The sequence below is a fragment of the Nematolebias whitei genome, chromosome 12 (genome assembly GCF_014905685.2).
Source record: "Nematolebias whitei isolate Nwh7 chromosome 12, NemWhi1, whole genome shotgun sequence".
Taxonomy (NCBI): domain Eukaryota; kingdom Metazoa; phylum Chordata; class Actinopteri; order Cyprinodontiformes; family Rivulidae; genus Nematolebias; species Nematolebias whitei.
Genome location: NC_056509.1, coordinates 2,034,563 through 2,052,988, shown reverse-complemented (window position 1 = coordinate 2,052,988; position 18,426 = coordinate 2,034,563). Strand labels below are relative to the sequence as shown.

General features: G+C 39.4%; 1 protein-coding gene across 1 annotated transcript in view; it reads left to right on the top strand.

Annotated features, from left to right (window-relative positions):
- LOC119418723 (probable G-protein coupled receptor 139) overlaps nucleotides 1–9,901 on the top strand; it is a 26,615-nt gene extending 16,714 nt beyond the window's left edge. Inside the window, exon 3 of the mRNA XM_037686057.1 lies at nucleotides 8,892–9,901. Within this exon, the coding sequence (XP_037541985.1) occupies nucleotides 8,892–9,901 (1,010 nt within the window). The remainder of the gene's footprint in view (nucleotides 1–8,891) is intronic.
- The last annotated feature ends 8,525 nt before the right edge of the window (nucleotides 9,902–18,426 follow it).

The window sequence follows — 18,426 nt, the reverse complement described above, 5'->3', positions numbered from 1 at the left end:
GGAACACAAACAAATACAAAGAAAACAGACAGGGACAGAGCCTGTCAATCGCGAACACCGCAAACACTCTCATGCTATTCCCGCATGCGTTCACTAGGGTGCGCATATGCCGAATCTTTGAAATCACCTTATGCCCCTATCAGTATGAGTCCAGGTGCAAGCCTTACAAGTTTGGCTAAAATTCAACCTTCCAGACATGACTTATTGTCACTTCCTGTTTTGTAGCGAATGTAAAGGATTTCCTTTAGGCTTTTCAACATGTCATATGTGGTAATCAACAGTTAGCGAATACGGTTTTAGTCTGATATCATACACAGTGCCAAGCTGGAAGAGACACCCAATAATCATCAGTTTCTTCTCTGAGTGGGCCGGGCTTAAGTCAAGTCATGAATCAACAATACCAGTGTGTCTACAAGTGCTCACTGATGAAGCACAAAAAAATCTGTTGTCGATCAGATGATGTATCACTGAGATATATATAACTGTTGGAATAATCAAGGGGGCACACTGGAGTCAAATGTTAAATAACAACACCAATGTGTGTAGAAGTGCTCACTGATCACGCACATTAAATATTGTATAAATATAATATATTATAATATAATATATTGTGATGTTATGCATGGTTGATGATGATAACTTAAAAGTCTTTGCTATTTTACGCTGGGTAACACCATTCTGGTATTGCTGCCCTATCTTTCTGCACAACAATGGTGGAATTGGTGATCCTCTTACCATCTTGGCTTCTGAGAGACACTGACACTCTGAGAAGCTCTTTTTATACCAATCATGTTGTCAATTGACCTAATTAGTGTTAATTGGTCTTCCAGCTGTTCATTATATGCTCAATTTCCTTTTTCCAGCCACTTATTGCTACTTGTCCCAACTTTTTTGGGATTTGTTGACACTGTGAAATTTTGAATCAACATATTTTTCCTTTAAAATGTTACATTTACTCAGATTAAACTTTTGATCTGTCATCTATGTTATATTACGAATAAAATATTGACATTTGCCATCTCCACATCATTGCATTCAGTTTTTATTCACAATGTGTTTAGTGTCCCAACTTTTTTGGAATCTGGTTTGTAGTTGGCGCACTGGAGTCAATTGTTAAACAACAATATCAGTGTGTGTTGAAGTGCTCACTGATGACGCAAGTTAAATGTTGCGCTTTCGGATGATGTATCCCTGAGATAAAACTGTTAGAAAAATCTAGGGGGTTCACTTGAGTGAAATGTTAAACACCAACACCATTGTGTGTATAACTGCTCACTGATCACGCACAAGAAATGTGGTACATATCAGATAATGTATGATGACTGAGATATAACTGTTGGTATAATCTAGGGGATGCACTTGAGTTATATGTTAAACCACAACATAAATGTGTCTAGAAGTGCTCACTGATAACGCACCAAAAATCAGGTTCAGATAGGATTATGTATCACTGAGATATAACTGTTGGAATAATCTAGGGGGCGCACTGGAGTCAATTGTTAAAACAATGTGTGCCGAAGTTAGAGTTAGAGTTAGAGTTAGAGTTTCTTTATTGTCATTCGCACCTCATGTGGTACATGTGGTGGAGCGAAATTATGTACACAGGGTCCCAGTTACATCCAACAATAAAATGTATAAGAAAAACAGTAATAACATCTAAGATATGAACTAAGAAAAACATCAACTAAATATACACTAAGCACTCATAACATAAAACATTGAACATCACCACAAACATGAACATGAGTCTGTGAGCAGATGTGCATGCATGAACACATCAACATTGAAACAGATCAGCAGCAACATGAAACAGATCAGCAGCAACATGATATGGTTTTTCACAGTGATTATTCTAGTTAGAGATTCATGAGTCTAACAGCCTCAGGGTAGAAGCTGTTCTCACTGATGACACCAAAAATCTGGTTCAGATCAGATTATGTATCACAGATATCCTGATGCATGCTCAATAATCCAGGTAGAAAAATCCAAAAAAGTTCAATCTGGTCCTCTGGACATTCAAAGAAACAAAAAACAAAATAAAGCAAAAAAATATAGAAACGTTTCGTCTCTCATCCGAGAGACTTCCTCAGTCTGAGGTGCTGTATTCTCTTAAATCTCTTAAATCTCTTAAATAGCACCTTCTCAGAGTGGATCAACCAGTTTTGCTGCTGACAACCAAAACCAGCTGCTCACATGGTCAAGAAGGACCATCAGCCTAACAATGGATCATTAGCACCTGATGGCTGTTTACTGTTCACAGAGGGCTGAGTGATACTAGCAATCACAGCATTGTAAGAGGGGGACAGTTGAACCCGGAGGCTCCACCCCTGTTTAATGATGGACGATTTCTTTTCACAAAGATGGCCTCCTTTACTCCCCTCTCAAACCATCGTTCCTCTCTGTCCAGGATGTGAACATCTTCATCCCTGAAAGAGTGACCTCTGGCCTGGAGATGAGTGTAGACCTCAGAGTCCTGGCCTGATGATGTTGATCTTCTGTGCTGGTCCATCCTTTTGGCCAGTGGCTGTTTAGTTTCCCTGATGTAAGACTGATCACCCTCCTGACACTGAACAGCATACACAACATTACTCTGTTTGTGCCGGGGGACTGGATCTTTGGGATGAACCAGTCTTTAATGTATTTTGGAGTTTAAAAGCCACTGGGACGTTATGTTTAGAAAATAAACGTCTCAGTTTCTCTGATACTCCCTCAACATCTGGAATGACCACTGGTCTGGGTCTGGGTTCCTCCTTTTCACCTGATGGCTGACTGGAGTCCAGTTTGGGTTTCTTCTCTGCTTTCAGGAAGGCCCAGTTAGGATATCCACATTGCTCTAGAGCCTGTTTTGTGTGGGATTTCTCCTTCTGCCTGGCTCCTGAGTTAGTGGGGACGCTGTCTGCTTTGTGGTACAGAGTCCTGATGACTCATAACTTGTGCTTCAAAGGGTGATGGGAGTCAAACTGCAAATACTGGTCTGTGTGGGTGGGTTTGCGGTACACCTGGGTTTGCAAATGTCCTCTATCAGAGAATGAGACCTCACAGTCCAAGAAAGCCAACCTGCCATTTTTTACATCTTCTCGTGTGAACTTGATGTATTTATCCACAGAGTTGATGTGGTCAGTAAAATGTTGGACTTCCTGAGGTTTGGTTGATCCACTCTGAGAAGGTGCTATTTAAGAGACAGAGCTGAATACAGCACCACAGACTGAGGAAGTCTCTCGGATGAGAGACGAAACGTTTCTATTTTTTTTGCTTTGTTTTGTTTTTTTGAATGTCCAGAGGACCAGATTGAACTTTTTTGGATATCACAGAGATATAACACTTTGAATAATGTAGGGGGCGCTCTGGATTCAAATGTTAAAAAACAATATCAATGTGTCTATAAGTACTCACTGATTACGCACTAGAGGATGACATTTTTTCTGGAGTACCGCGGGTCACGTGATTTCGGCCGGATTCCAGCAGGATCGGAGTCAACCTCATTTTAACTCACGTGACCGGGACGTGACCGGACTGAAAGGTAACGGGAGCAGTCAGGAGTGGGAACCAACCAAAAAAAAAACTAAAACAGCGCAGCTATTTTGTAGTTTTCTTTCAGTAAGCCTTCACTTTAACACAAGTCAAAAGAACTACATTTCCCAGAAGTCAAAACACCGTAGCTTTTCACCGAGAGGGTGGGAGGAACAACCAAGTCTCCAAAGAAACTGAGTAGTTGAAATAGTTTGCAACGTAAGGTAAGAAGTAACTGTCTATTAAACTCACAGAACAGGCAGGAAAGTGTCAAATAACCCTGAACTTCATGAGAGTTGTGTTGGTGCTGTGCTGATTTAAATGTTTAGTCTCAGCTGCAGCTGCGGTGGGAGGTGGACTTTATTTACCATCAGTAAATGAACAGACTCAAACAGCGCATTTTTCTCCACCTTGTCCCTTTTAATTAAAAAATTATGGTCTGCTTTTTTATGTGGGTTTTTAGGTTAAAATCTTCATTATCTGTTGCTGTTTGTAATGTAAAAAAACCCTGAACTCTTCCTGGTTAAAGTGCACGCATTCTCCGGTAAAAATGTTCCTATTTTTATATTGTGACGTCCTGCTGGATACTGGAATCGAGGAAAAATGTGAATAACCTTCACTTTATTATGTAAATAGTTACTGTCGGCGGTAACCATGCCAGTACAACAACAAACTCATTAGTGAAAGCATTCTCCGGTAAAAATATCCCAGTTTTTATATGAAAGACTGGTTACATATATATTATAATAATTGATTTAGTGTTAGATTTAAGATATGATGTGTACAATTATGTTGTGTTAAATTTTAGTCCAAGAGTTGATTTTTCTCAGTTCATTTCTTCACACCAGGGGCGATTCTAGAAGCCCTTTTTTTTTTTTCAAATTGTAATTTATAGTCACTGTAACCCTATTTTGACTCGTGCACTGTCTTCTTTCACTTTTAGGTTCCACAAGGCTCTGGACTGGTCACTGAAGCTGTGGAGAGATGAGGTGGAACACCAGACCTGCAATGGTCCAGTCTGTAAATGAAGCTCTGAAGTCTGGGAAGATGCACGACATCATGCTTCACCCAAACGAGCTCGTTACCTCGACCACATACACTGAACTTCTTGAGGACGTCGTCCAATGTATAATAATCTGCTTGGTACATTATTTTTCTTTTTTTGTTTGTTTGTTTAAACAATTTAAAACATGACAGTGATGTCACTGTTTAAAGGAAACAGTTGTTCAATAAATTAGTAAAATGCAACTTGTTCTGTTTGGGTTCTTTCATCTAAGGTAGACATGGTGTGACCCATGGACTGGTTTAGATTTTTGTTTTTACTGGAACTGACCTTCAAAAGAGCCAGAAACAGACTCAGCAGCTGATCCTCCGTAAAAAAATTATAAGGACTACAGGCCATGGATTATTGTTTTATGACATTTACTGAAGGTTTTTGTTTGGATTAAGAAAATAAATGTCTCTATTTCACCACAGATGAACTGTTCCTGTTGCCATATCTTTTTAAATAAAACTGCAGAACACAAAGTAATTTAAACAGGAATGGGTAGAAGATCAAATCAAATTCAATGTATTTCCTAAAAAATAAATGAAAATTAAAAAAAAAACAGGAGCAGGAGTCATGCTACCAGGAGAGGGACAGGATAGGATTTTTTTTTACTCTGGTCTGGATTGGATTGGGACAGGACAGGTTTTTTTTCTGTGGGACCAGGACAGGACAGGAGTGAAAATCCACTCCTGTGTCATCTTCTATTATGCACAATAAATCTGGCGCAGATCGGTTGATGTATCACTGAGATCTAACTGTTGGAATAATCTAGGGGGCGCACTGGAATTATATGTTAAACCATAAAAATGAATGTGTCTAGAAGTGTTCACTGATGATGCACTATAAATCTGGTGCAGATTGGTTGATGTATCACTGAGAAATAACAGTAGTAAGAATCTAGGAGGCGCACTGGAGTCAAATGTTAAATAACAACCAAATGTGTCTGGAAGTGCTCACTGATCCCGCACATTAAATCTTGTGCAGATCGGACAATGTATCACTGAGATATGAGTTTGAATAATGTAGGGGGCGCACTTGAGTGAAAAGTTAAACAACAATATCAATGTGTCTAGAAGTGTTCACTGATGATGCACCAAAAATCTGTTGAAGATTGATTGATGTATCACTGAGATCTAACTGTTGGAATAATCTAGGGGGTGCACTGAAGTCACTTGTTAAACCACAATATCAATGTGTGTCCAAGTTCTCACTGATGACGCACAATAAATCTGGTTCAGAGCGGATGATGTATCATTGAGAAATAACTATAGGAATAATGTAGGGTGCACTGTGGATGCCATTGGCCGCTTATCATGGATACCTGTTCAAGGGGCGGATAATGGTTGATCATAGTGATTTTGGTGCACCTCAGCTGAAATCTGTGCAATTTAGAGCCAAACGTATTGCAATGGCGGTGTAACTTCTTAATTTGCCGCGCCGCCATGCCCACATCCTCAAGCAAAAGCAGTTTGCACTTTAGATCAAGTCTGACCATATTATCTGTCTTCTAACACAAGATCATCCTGATTAGGTCAATGGTGTCCAAGACGGAGCATTCCAAGTAAAAAAAAAAAAAGACCTTGTTCCGAGGGAGCGGGTCTTTGATGACGTCAAAATATGACCACAGTGAATCGTCGGGCATCCAACAGGGATGAGCAATGTCAAGTTTCGTTCATTTCGGTCTTTTATACTTTTCTACTTTATTGGACTCATTGGCTTTTGAGCCTCTATAGAAAAATTTTTTAATTGTGTGTTTTTGCTGTTTTTTATGTTTTTATGTTTTCTATATGGATCTTATATTGTGTCTGAAATAAAGTAAATGATGATGATGATTTCAATGTGAAAGTTATAGTGTTTTGAAATTTATGGCGTGAAGCGAAAGTTTGAGGCCTGGCCACGCCCCTTTAGCATATACAAAAATGCAAGCTTTAGATAACTTTTACTCTCCAATGTCTGAAGGGCATATCAACCAAGTTTGAAGGCAATCCTTCAAAAATCCTTGGAGTAGTTCGTTAAAATTCGCTATTCGAAACGCCCAAAAATGACCCTTTGACCCAAAATGGCCGACTTCCTGTTGTTTTTGGACCAGGGCTCCAAGAGACTTTTTCATAGGTCCTGAGAAGATACACATGTTCACCGAGTTTCAGAAATATCGGTCCAAAAATGGCTTGGGTCTGAGGTTTTAAAACATTCTAGGGGGCGCTGTAGAAGCTATTGGCCACTTATCATGGCTTCCTGTTCAAGGGGTGGATAAAGATCTATCATACTGATTTTTGTGTACCTCGGTTCAAAATTGTGGAATTTAAAGCCAAGCATATGGTGATGGCGTTATGTCTTACCACGCCGCGCCGCCCACATGCTCCACCCAAAACTGTCAGTGTTGGAAAGCAAATTACACCAACATGTCTTGGGTCAGTGGACACACTATCATGCTGATCAGGTAACAGGGGTCAGATAAGGATTATTCAACGTAAAACTTTATACTTCCTGTTGTCAAGGGGCGCGGCTTAACTGTTGTCATGATTTGACCATTCAGACTTGCAGGGGACTGGATTTGGATCAATCACGTAAGATTTGATGTCTCAGACAGTTTTCTTCGACGAGCTATTAGCATTTCATTTTTCATGGCGAGATGTCAAACTTTGAGGTCTGGCCCCTCCCCTTCAGCATGCTACGAAACAAACCATTTAGATAACTTTGTGTCCCCCATGCCTTTTGACCAAAATGGCCAAGTTTGAAACTGATTGAGCAAAATCCCTAGGAGGAGTTTGTTCAAATGTGGAAGCTGTAAACCGCCAAAAAGGTGTGAAAATTGGGCCGGCATTCCAAAATGGCTGCCTTCCTGTTTATTGTACAATGTTGGTGCCAGAGGGTTTTCTGTGCATCTTGGGGAATTGGACAACTGTACCAAATTTCATGTTTCTATGACAAACTAAGGTTAATGCGGAAGATATTTTGAAAATTTCTAGGTGGCGCTTTTGAGCCATTTCTGTTGCGATTTTTGCCACGCCCTTAAAATACATAATTTTTCACCAGTCCTGATACGTCCGCCAAATTTGGTGACTTTTGGGATATATTAAGGCCCCCAAAACACCAATTCATTTGGTGGAAAAAATTGCAGCTCAGGCCTGAACAGAGCGATTACAATAGGCCTTCGCAGCGCTTCGCTGCTCGAGCCTAATTAATGGAAGTTTAGTGAAACATGAAAAAAGCTGGCTCTGTTTGGGGCTCTAGTCTACAACTCAAAACAGACTTGAGAGTAGTGACATTCTTCAAAGCTTAATCAAGTCACAAAAAGTTCAACTTTATGTACCTGAACTGGCCTTTTGATGTATCTTATGGTTTTTATTCATTCATAGTTTCAGTTAGATGATTTATACAGCTTTTTCAACAGATTGTTTAGCTGTCAGTTCATGTCACGCTAATGTCTGAGCCATCTAAAACTGTCAGATCTTTGACAAACTTTTCTTCCACCCACAACTCATATTTTGGGTACATATGCCCAAAAGGGGGAGTGGTGGCACAGAGGTTAGAGAGGTGGGCCTGTGATCAGAAGATCGCCGGTTCACGCCCCGGCTCCGACAACATCAAAAATTGTGGGTGGGGTAGGTGAAACACCCACACTTGCCCCAACCCTCATTCGCCCCACTCTGGGCCCTAGAGCAAGGCCCTTAACCCCCACCATGTGCTCCCTAAACAGGTCTCTCTTGAAAATGAGTTCTCGTGGCTCAATGAGACTACCTGTATAAATAAAGGCTAAAAAAAAAATATATATATATATACAAATTCTACATCAAAGTATGGACACGTATGTCTCCTTCCACCCAGTATAAATATTTATCTATTCACACTATAGCGTTGCTATAGTTCTTGTGTCTCACTTGGTGTTTGTGCTAATGTGTTGGATCAACATTGTCACACCTGCGTAAGACTTACAGTTTTGTTCAAATCCCCCTCTGGTACATTGTGCGCAAACCTAAACTTCCTTGTTAGGTACAGTATCTGTAAGCTCGAAATTTCCTCTGTAAAGCTAGAAGGGAAAGATCTTTTGAAATTTTGTTATATAGTCTACTTAAATCTGTAAACGCATGAAAATTCATGTGAGACCCTCAGAGACTTCTGCCACTCATGGTTCAAGTAGCTGCATTGGGACCCTTCAAACAAAACTTCTACTTGTTTAGTTGTTGGAAACAGAGTAAAGAATAAAAGTTTAGCAGGTTGAAATATTGGATGTTTCTTTGCTGATGCTGCTCAAATCGTTAAATCGTAAAGAAAGCAAATGGTTGAGGGTTGAGACAAATGACAACCTTTGTGTTTTTGTTTTTCTCTCCAGCAAACCTTGTCACTTTCTACATGATTTGTTTCCGTAAGTGTGGGATGTCGAACACAGCCATCATCTATTTGAGCTGTCTGGCCATTATGGACACCTTCTACTTGGTCTGGGTTATTCTTGTCGACTTAACTCTTACCTTTTGGATTGTGCAACCCTTTTGGCATTCCCACCCATGGTGTGGCATTCTGGGATTCCTGCAATATGGATCTCTGTATAGTTCCTCCTGGATTGTGGTGGTTTTCACCATCGAGCGTTACCTTGTCCTCAGCAGCATAGCAGCCAAACGGCACTTCTCCCAGCCCTGGGTCACTAAAATGACTTGCATTGCTATAGTGCTTGTGTCTCACTTGGTGTCTGTGCCAATGTGCTGGATCAACATTGTCACACCTGTAAATCTAACGGTGGAGGGAGAGAATACAACATTACCTAGGTGTCGATATCGCAATCACACCTATTCCACTGTTATAGTCTGGATATCCACTTTTCTTTCAGGAGGAATCCCCATTGTGTTGGTCACAATCTTTAACTACCTCATTGGGTACCATCTGTGCCGTGCCAGCAACCTCTTTACTAAGGAGGAGCGGAGCATTATGTTTGGAAGAAGTACCAAAGGGACACTAAAGAGAACCGTTCTGCTGCTGGGCACTGTTTCTGTGTCCTTTGTTGTGCTCAGCCTGCCTCGTTTTGTCACATACTGCATTCTAAGGACCAAATACAACAACGAGAACTTTGACAGGAATGACTACAGTGTTCCTATCAATGTGGCCGGAGACGTGGCCAACATGCTGCAGAACCTAAACTCCACCACCAACTTTCTGCTGTATTGTGTGGTCAGTCGTCGCTTCCGGCAGGAACTGCTGCAGGTGCTGACTTGCAAGGCGAAGGCCCATAAACTGGGTTCCCTCCTCACCCACAATACCATGAAAGTCTTCACAGTTGTGAATTATCAGATTTCACCATCCTGCCACCCAATGACTGTTGTACTAACCAGCCATAAACAGAGGGAATAGGACAGGGGTGGGCAATTCATTTCCACAAGCGGCCACATGAAAAATCTGAACTGTGTTGGAGGGTCGAACCAATGATATTGTGAACTTAATTCTGTTCAATATTAATTTTCTCCCATTGTAAAAAGCAGTAAATTATATATCTTGATAAGCTGCTACTGGTAATCAGAAGTATAAAAATATTCTGTAAATATTTATGTAAATATTTTAATTGTGGTGTAGGTCGAAGAGGAAAATAATCTTATAAAAGTAATAAACAGTTTAAAACAAAAACATCACTGTTTCACTGTTTTTATTCTTAACTTGTTAATCTTCACATATATTGAAAAGGTATTTTGCGGTATGCTAAAGATAAGCAACTGATAAACTTTATACAAAAAGCAAAAAGTGCTTTTGATGTTTTCAGTTCAGTTTACTTATTCAGTGAGAAAAAATCTAGTCTGTCTTGGACTTGAACAAGTGCATTGATATCTGGCTGAATATCTGAGGTGGATATGTGAAGGACAGCCAAGCAGTGATCATCAATGATAAGAGGATCTGCATCTGGTTTTGTTGAACTTTATCACTGACAATGTCTGCTCATGAACAATGAACAGACATAAATTCATGACATAAATGCAGTGTTGTATAAAATACCTCGAAGTGATACTTCAGTGAAAGTACAAGTATCTTACCATAAAATTACTTTGGTAAAAGTTAAAGTCTCCTTTAAAATTATTACTTAAGTAAGTAAAAGTCAAAGTATCAGACATTTTATGTATTTAAGTATCAAAAGTTAATTTCTCTTATAAAATGTACTTAAAGTAAGAGTATTAGTAAAAGTAAATGGTTAGAATTTCCAAAACAACATTTATTGGGTGCAATATCCAGTGACAAAAACTTGGAAAGTTTGAACTGAACAATGAAAGATTGTTCTTTAAAAGGTCTGATTCTATTGAAGTATATTCATTAGTCTTTTCTAGTTTCTAGAATTGCGCCGCTCAAGGTGGCTGCATGTTGGAGTAGCTCTGTTACTTTCATTCTGAGATATTACTTTTGAAAACTGTAATTCTTCTTTTTTCTGGATATAAATGTAACGAACCCCCCCCCCCCCCCCCCTTAAAAAAAGGGGCTGGACCAAAATCACCACAACAACAAATAAGCAAGTTAAATCAGGTTTATTGTGAGGACCCGCTTTAGTGTAATTGGGTCGAAACCAGTTCTGGTGTCGAGTTCTGGGTGTCTGGGCTGGAACGAGTCTGTTGACAGGAAGAAATATGCAAGTATGTTTGGGAGTGTCTCTGCAAACAATTAACTGAAAAGTGGACTTAACTTTGGATAAAACTGCTAAAACTGCTTCAAAAACGACAAAATACTGAAAACTGAGTGAAGGACAGTGAGAAAGGAGGACACAGAGAGAGGAAGGAGGTGAAAGGCGGGCCGTGGAGTTGGCCCCGCCGAGCTGGGGAGCGACGGTGTGGGGCTGCTGTGGAGACCTTCTGCCGGGGTTGTGCCTGCTTTGGAAGGCGAGGTTCGGGTCTGCGGCCGTTGGGTCTGTGTGCAGCTGGAGGCTGGTCTTCGGTGGAGGTTTCTGCGGGCTCCTGGGGCCTTTTGGTCTGTTTTCCATCTGACGTTGGATTCGGGTGCAGTGGCCGCTGGCTACCACCAGAGGGCATCTGTGACTTGGGATCGGGCGTCGGCTTTGCTTGGCTGTGTATACATCTCCAGGTCGTTAGTACACTTAAATATGTCAAGTAAATCCAAACGTGGAAAGAAAGAACATTTGGACGAACTAAGTGTAGAAGACATGGAGGACATTAAAAAGTCTTTGAATTTTATGAGTATGGAACTGGCCAAGCTGACATCAAAACAAGAACTATTAATTGGATTGTTTGAGGAAGTAAAACAACTTAAACTTCAAATAAGCGAAAAGGACAATAAAATAATTGAACTTGAAAAAAGAGTTGACGACATGGAAAGAAATGCGAGACAAGAGAATCTGATTATAACTGGTTTTACAGTAAAACCAAAGTCCTTTGCAAAAGCTGTGAGGGGTTCTGCAACAACAGAAGACGCTTCACAGCAAGAATTACAAACATTGGAAGACCAAGTTGTGTCATTTCTGCAGGACAAAGACTTTAATATTGAAAGTGAGGATGTGTCAATTTGTTACACCTTGCCTGGACAGGATAAAATCAAACCAACAATAGTTGTCAGATTCGTCAGTAGGAAACTCAGAAATAATGTGATGATGCAGGCAAAAAAACTAAAGGGTACAAAAGTATATATAAATGAACATCTAACAAAAAAGAATGCAACTATTGCACGGGAGGCGAGGTTGTTAAAAAACTAAAAAGTATAATATCGACATGGACAAGAAATGGACACGTTTGGATAAAAGTACAAGAAGAATCACAACCTAAAATAATAAAGGAAATAAAGGACTTGGAAAAATTCAAATAATCCAATGAAATGGTAACTTTCAAATCATCAAAATTATATTTAATACATAATTGTTAAAACATTAGTCTGGTGAACGGATGTTTTAACTATGACAGCTTATGCTGACTAAGAACCGAAAATATATAACGTTGTTGATTTGATTGATCCAGGTTTTCATCTGAAAATAGAGGATTGTGAATATTATAGTGAAAAACAATTTAATGATATCAGTTTGACAAAGCCTGGTTTTTCTATAATTCATTTCAATTGTAGGAGTATAAATGCAAATATTTCCAAGATAACAGATTATTTAAAACAATTAAATAGAACATTTACAATAATTGCATTGTCTGAGACGTGGTTAAATGACGAAAATATTATTAATGCCCAAATTGATGGGTACGAATTATATAATATAAATAGAAATAATAAAAGAGGTGGTGGTGTGGCTTTATTCATCAATAGTGCAATAAAATGTAAATTAAACAGGGAAATGTCAACAACTGATGAGAACTCAATTGAGATGATAACAATAGAAATTTTAAATAAAAATGACAGAAATATCATAATAAGTTGTGTATACCGACCACCTGGATCGAATATTGAGTCATTCACAGATAAAATTATTGAAATATTAGATAAGAGCTGTAATAAAACAATGTTTTTATGTGGTGACTTTAATATTGATTTGGGGAAAAAAAACAGATTCTAATAACATCAGTACATTTATAGACTCAATGCAAACTTTAAATCTTTACCCATTAATCTCGAAGCCAACAAGAATCACGACTCATAGTGCAACAATAATTGATAATATTTTTACAAATACAACAAATGGGGATGTGATTGGGGGTATTTTGATGAATGATCTTAGTGATCATTTACCGGTTTTTACAATTTATAGTAAGTATCAAATAAGCACAAAAACATTTCCTAAAAAGAAAAAAATAATAAATACATCCAAGCAAGCTTTGGAAAATTTGAAAAATGATTTAACTGTACAAAACTGGGATAGTGTCTATGTTGATGAAGTAAACAAATCTTATGATGTGTTTATGAATATCTTGGATGCTTTATATAAAAAAAATTGTGTACTAAATAATTACACCAAGAAGAATGTTGTTGACCAGCAGTGGATGACAAATGGACTGAGAAATGCTTGTAGGAAGAAAAACTGTTTGTATTTATGTTTCTTGAAATGCAGAACACAAGATGCAGAAGATAAATGTAAGAAATATAAAAACAAATTAGTCGGGATTATAAGAAAACATAAGAAAGAATATTATAGTGACTTATTGAATAAAAGTAATGGGGATACGAGGGCAACATGGCGGGTCATGAATAGTGTTCTACAAAAAAATATAGGAAAAACAGGCATTTCACAGAACTGTACAATAAATAATGAGACAATATATGATGAAAATGTAATTGTTAATGGATTTAATCAATACTTTGTGAATGTTGGAACTAGTCTTGCAACAACGATACCAAAGATGAATAATTATGGGAACTATTTAATTGATGATTATCTGGACAGTATGTTCCTGAAGGGAACTGATAAAGATGAAATAATGAATGTAGTCAATAAATTTGTAAACAAAAACTCTAAGGATTGGATGGATATGGACATGACATTCGTAAAGAACATAATGGGTCATGTAATTGAACCGTTTACACATATATGTAATTTGTCCTTTACAACGGGAGTATTTCCAGACAGAATGAAGGTGGCTAAAGTATTTCCTCTTTTTAAAAATGGTGACAAATGTGTGTTTAATAACTACAGACCGATATCCTTGTTACCACAGTTTTCTAAAATCTTGGAGAAACTATTCAGTAACAGACTGGACCAATTTATTGAAAAACAAAATATTCTAACTAATAATCAATATGGTTTTAGAACAAAAAATTCAACATCTATGGCGCTTATGGACTTTATGGAACAAGTAACTACTGCGGTTGACCGTAAACAATATTGTGTAAGTGTGTTTGTTGACTTGAAAAAGGCATTTGACACTGTTGACCATAATATTCTTTTTGATAAATTATACTAATATGGTATCAGAGGTTTAGCTTTACAATGGGTGTGTAGTTACTTGAAAAACAGGAGACAGTTTGTACAGATGAATGATGTGAAATCGGATCACTGTACTATTACTTGTGGAGTTCCTCAAGGATCTGTACTTGGCCCAAAGTTGTTCATTTTGTATGTAAATGATTTGGTCAAGGTGTCTGGCCTCCTTAAATGTGTTCTTTTTGCTGATGACACAACATTTTTTGTTCTGGTAAAAATATTGAACAGTTATTGGAGTCAATGATGACGGAGTTTGTTAAAATTCAGAAATGGTTTAGACTAAACAAATTATCTTTAAATTTGGATAAAACAAATTACATGATATTTAGTAATAGAAATAAAACTATTGATGTTCCATTTCAAATTGAAGATTCAATGATTTGTAGAGTTAATGAGGTGAAATTCTTGGGTGTCATCATTGACGATAAACTGTCGTGGAAACAACATATAAATTCTGTTAAAACGAAAATATCCAAATCTATTGCAATTTTTTTATAGAGTTAGGTATCTACTAAATGATAAAGCATTGTTTTTGTTGTATAATACAATCGTTGTTCCACACTTGGTTTATTGTGTTAATGTTTGGGGAAAAGCGTGTAAATCAATTACAAAGCCTATTTTTATATTGCAGAAAAGAGTTGTAAGAATTATCACAAGAAAACATTATTATCATCCATCAAGTATTTTATTTAATCAAATGAAACTGTTGACATTCTATGATTTGGTGGATTATAACATTTTGTCACTTAAGTATAGAGCTCATACAAATACACTACCTTCTAATATTCAAATGTATCTTGTGAAAAGATCAAGCTGTTACAATCTTAAGGGGAAAGATGTTTTTGTAGAACCGCAGTTCAGAACTAGTTTAAAGGGAAGATCGACCTTAATCCAGGGTGTTGGTTTATGGAATGACTTAGAGACAGATATTAAGGAAGCCTAATCAATATTGGTATTTAAGAAACTGGTAAAAATCAAATTGTTAAAAAAAAATATATGAATGTAATTCATTGAAAATGTTTGTTAATTGAAAAATTAAGCGAGTTATTTATGTTACTTACAGTAAATGTTTGTTTAAATTGTTTATTAGATAAATAAGGAGCAGACTTAATAAGATTTTATCTTCATCTGCTGCCTTTCATTTTATTTTTGTTTTCAAATTACATACATGTAAATTGATATGTATTCTTATTATAAAATGAATAAATAAATAAAATAAATCGGTTAGTGGTCAAGCTGGAGACAGGGGTAACAGTAACAGTCAAAGAGAAATTACCACTGACCGTCTCCATGGTTGAGGGGGGTTCCAGAGACTTATGTAATTCCAGCAGGACTGAGCAGCTGCAGGAGAGGCTGGTGCGAGAAGGCAGACAGCTGCAGCGGTGAGCCAGTGTTTGGGGTCCGTAAGGAGAAGAGGCTTGTCCAATAGGTGGGGGTCCGTAACCAGGAAGCAGATGCCCAACAGTGCCAATTCGTGAGGCGCAGAGGGAAGTCCAGCAGGCGAGAGTCCAAAACCAGGAAGCAGATGGGTGACAGGACCGACAGGTGAGACGAGAGGACGTAGTCATACAGGCGGGGTTTGTTACTGTTTTCCAAGAGGCGTCAGTCCAGGGGGTCGAGCAGAAGGTGAAGTTAGGTGAGCGATAAGTCAGGGAGCCGGGAAAGCAAACCAAAGAGGTAAGGATACAAACCAGAGAACGGGACAGGAGCAAGGGGGACAGGTAGGTGACTAAACTGGGTAAAGACTAAAAGAAACTATGAGATACAGGAACAAGAGGTCAAGAGCACGGGATAGCTACTGGCAGTAAACTGTTTTCAACTATCTGGCAATCACCTTGTGTGAGAGTCTGACTTATAAAGGGTGCAGAGACAAGTGCAGCTAATTGAAAGGTAAACAGAGCTGTAGGTGCTGCAGTGAAGACAAACCGGTTTGATCAGTGAAGACAACCTTAAACCCACATGCAGCCAGAAGAGAAGAAAAGGATCCAAAGACACCAAGCATGTCATAACCGCGGGGAACCCAGATTTGTATGAGACCCGGAACGAGAGACTCAGGTGGATACAAAAAGAACAGTGTTTATTTACAGGTGATAATAATAAACAAGGCTGGTGCAGCTTCTCTGCAGCTCCTGGAGGAGGTAGAGGAGGACAGTCAGAATGGAGGTGAAGACCTTAGGAGCTGATATTTTGTGTTCTGTGAATCTCTTACAGTTTGGTCCAGAGGTGGGTTCCAATCCTCCAAGAGAGCTCCAGAGAGTCCAGGGAGAGTCCAGCAGCTGGCAGGGCAGGCACTGGCTGGATTAGAAGCACCAGGCAAAGGACATCCAAGCACGAGGGAGGTTGAGCCAAGGAGGGACCCAAGGGGGTCTACAAACCAAGAACAGGCCACGAGGGAGTCCGAGGGACCAGGAACAGGACACGAGGAGTCAGGAAACCAAAGGATCACGAGGGGTCCTTTAACAAGCCGAGGAACCAGGAAACACTGGGAACAAGAGAGCAAGGTTAGTACTTGTGAGTAATAGCCTAAAAGTCTTGAAGCACAACTACCATGGAAGGTGATATGCTCCAGTGAAGTGTAGCACTGGACTGCAGCCTTTTGTAGCCGGGGACGCCTCCTCAGTCTGATGGCCGTCAGGTGTAGACAATTAGCGGCCATCTTGGAGGAGGAGCTGCAGGCAGTGGTACTCTTACAAAGCAGTGCACAGGGTGATAGAAAATCTAACCTTATAGGTGTGAATCGTGACAATAAATTGCTTTTTTGGATGATTATTTCCTCTGCTGTTGGATGCTGTGCAGCTGGAAGGATTTTTACAGAAATATTTGCTTTTGGACATTTGTTATGATGTGTAACCATAACAACAAGGTTGTTTTTCACAACTGGGAGCAGCTGATTAACATCTCCAAAGCTCAAATAATATCTCAACTACAGCCTCAAATCCCAAATGAGCCACACCGCGTACACGTATGCGGTCGTAAGAATTTGAGCTTTGCACGGACATGCCCTGGGGGGTACGCTCGTATCTCTGCGTACGTACGTGCGTACCTCTGCGTATGGATGTACGCAGCAGTATACTGGGGGCTTTAGTTGTCGTCCATATTATTTGCCAAGAGCTCACCATTGTTATTTTGGTAAATGTTTACATTCCACCCAATGCTGCTGCAGAGACTGCGTGTGATGTCATCAGCTCCGAGGTTGCTAAGCTGGGAGGAAGGACCTGCGGTAACGCTCCTTTGTGCATTTAGGATGCAGTAATCTGTCACTGAACGAGCTGTCCAGTTCAGCAACAAAGCAACAAACTAATGTGTAAACAACACCACCCCCACCATAACAGTGAGATGCTTCCCCAATAACAAACCCTGGATCACCACTAACCTGAAAGAACTGCTAAACCAGAAAAACAGAGCCTTCATGGAGGGCAACAGAGAATTATTGAAGAGTACACAGAAGCAATTAAAATTCAAGCTCAGAAACAGCAAAGAGGTGTACAAGAAGAAGCTGGACAGCAAGCTCCAGCAAAACAATATCAGAGAGGTGTGGTCAGGGATGAAAAAGATCACAGGCTTCAAGCAGAAGGAGGATCAGAAGGATGGAAGCCTGGACAGACCAATGAACTGAACACATTCTTCAATAGGTTCAGTTCAGGAACAAGCTCAGCATCCTCCTCTCTTGCCCACAGACAAACATACATACCACCCTCCATTGACCCAAGGCTGTCCTGTCACACCTCAAATACTGTATCTACCACCTCATTCATGGACCCTTCTTCTACATATTAGTCTTCAACCAAATCAGAAGATGCTGATACCTCATTTGCCTCCCCCCTCTGCGTCTCCAGAAGTCAGGTGAGGAAGCAGCTGGAGAGACTGAACCGGAATAAGGCTGCAGGTCCAGATGGTGTCAGTCCCAGAGTCCTGAAGGTCTGTGCAGAGAAGCTCTGTGGGGTTCTGCAGCACCTCTTCAACCTTAGCCTGACCCAGGAGAAGGTTCCAGTGTTGTGGAAAACATCCTGTCTTGTTCCAGTCCCAAAGAAAA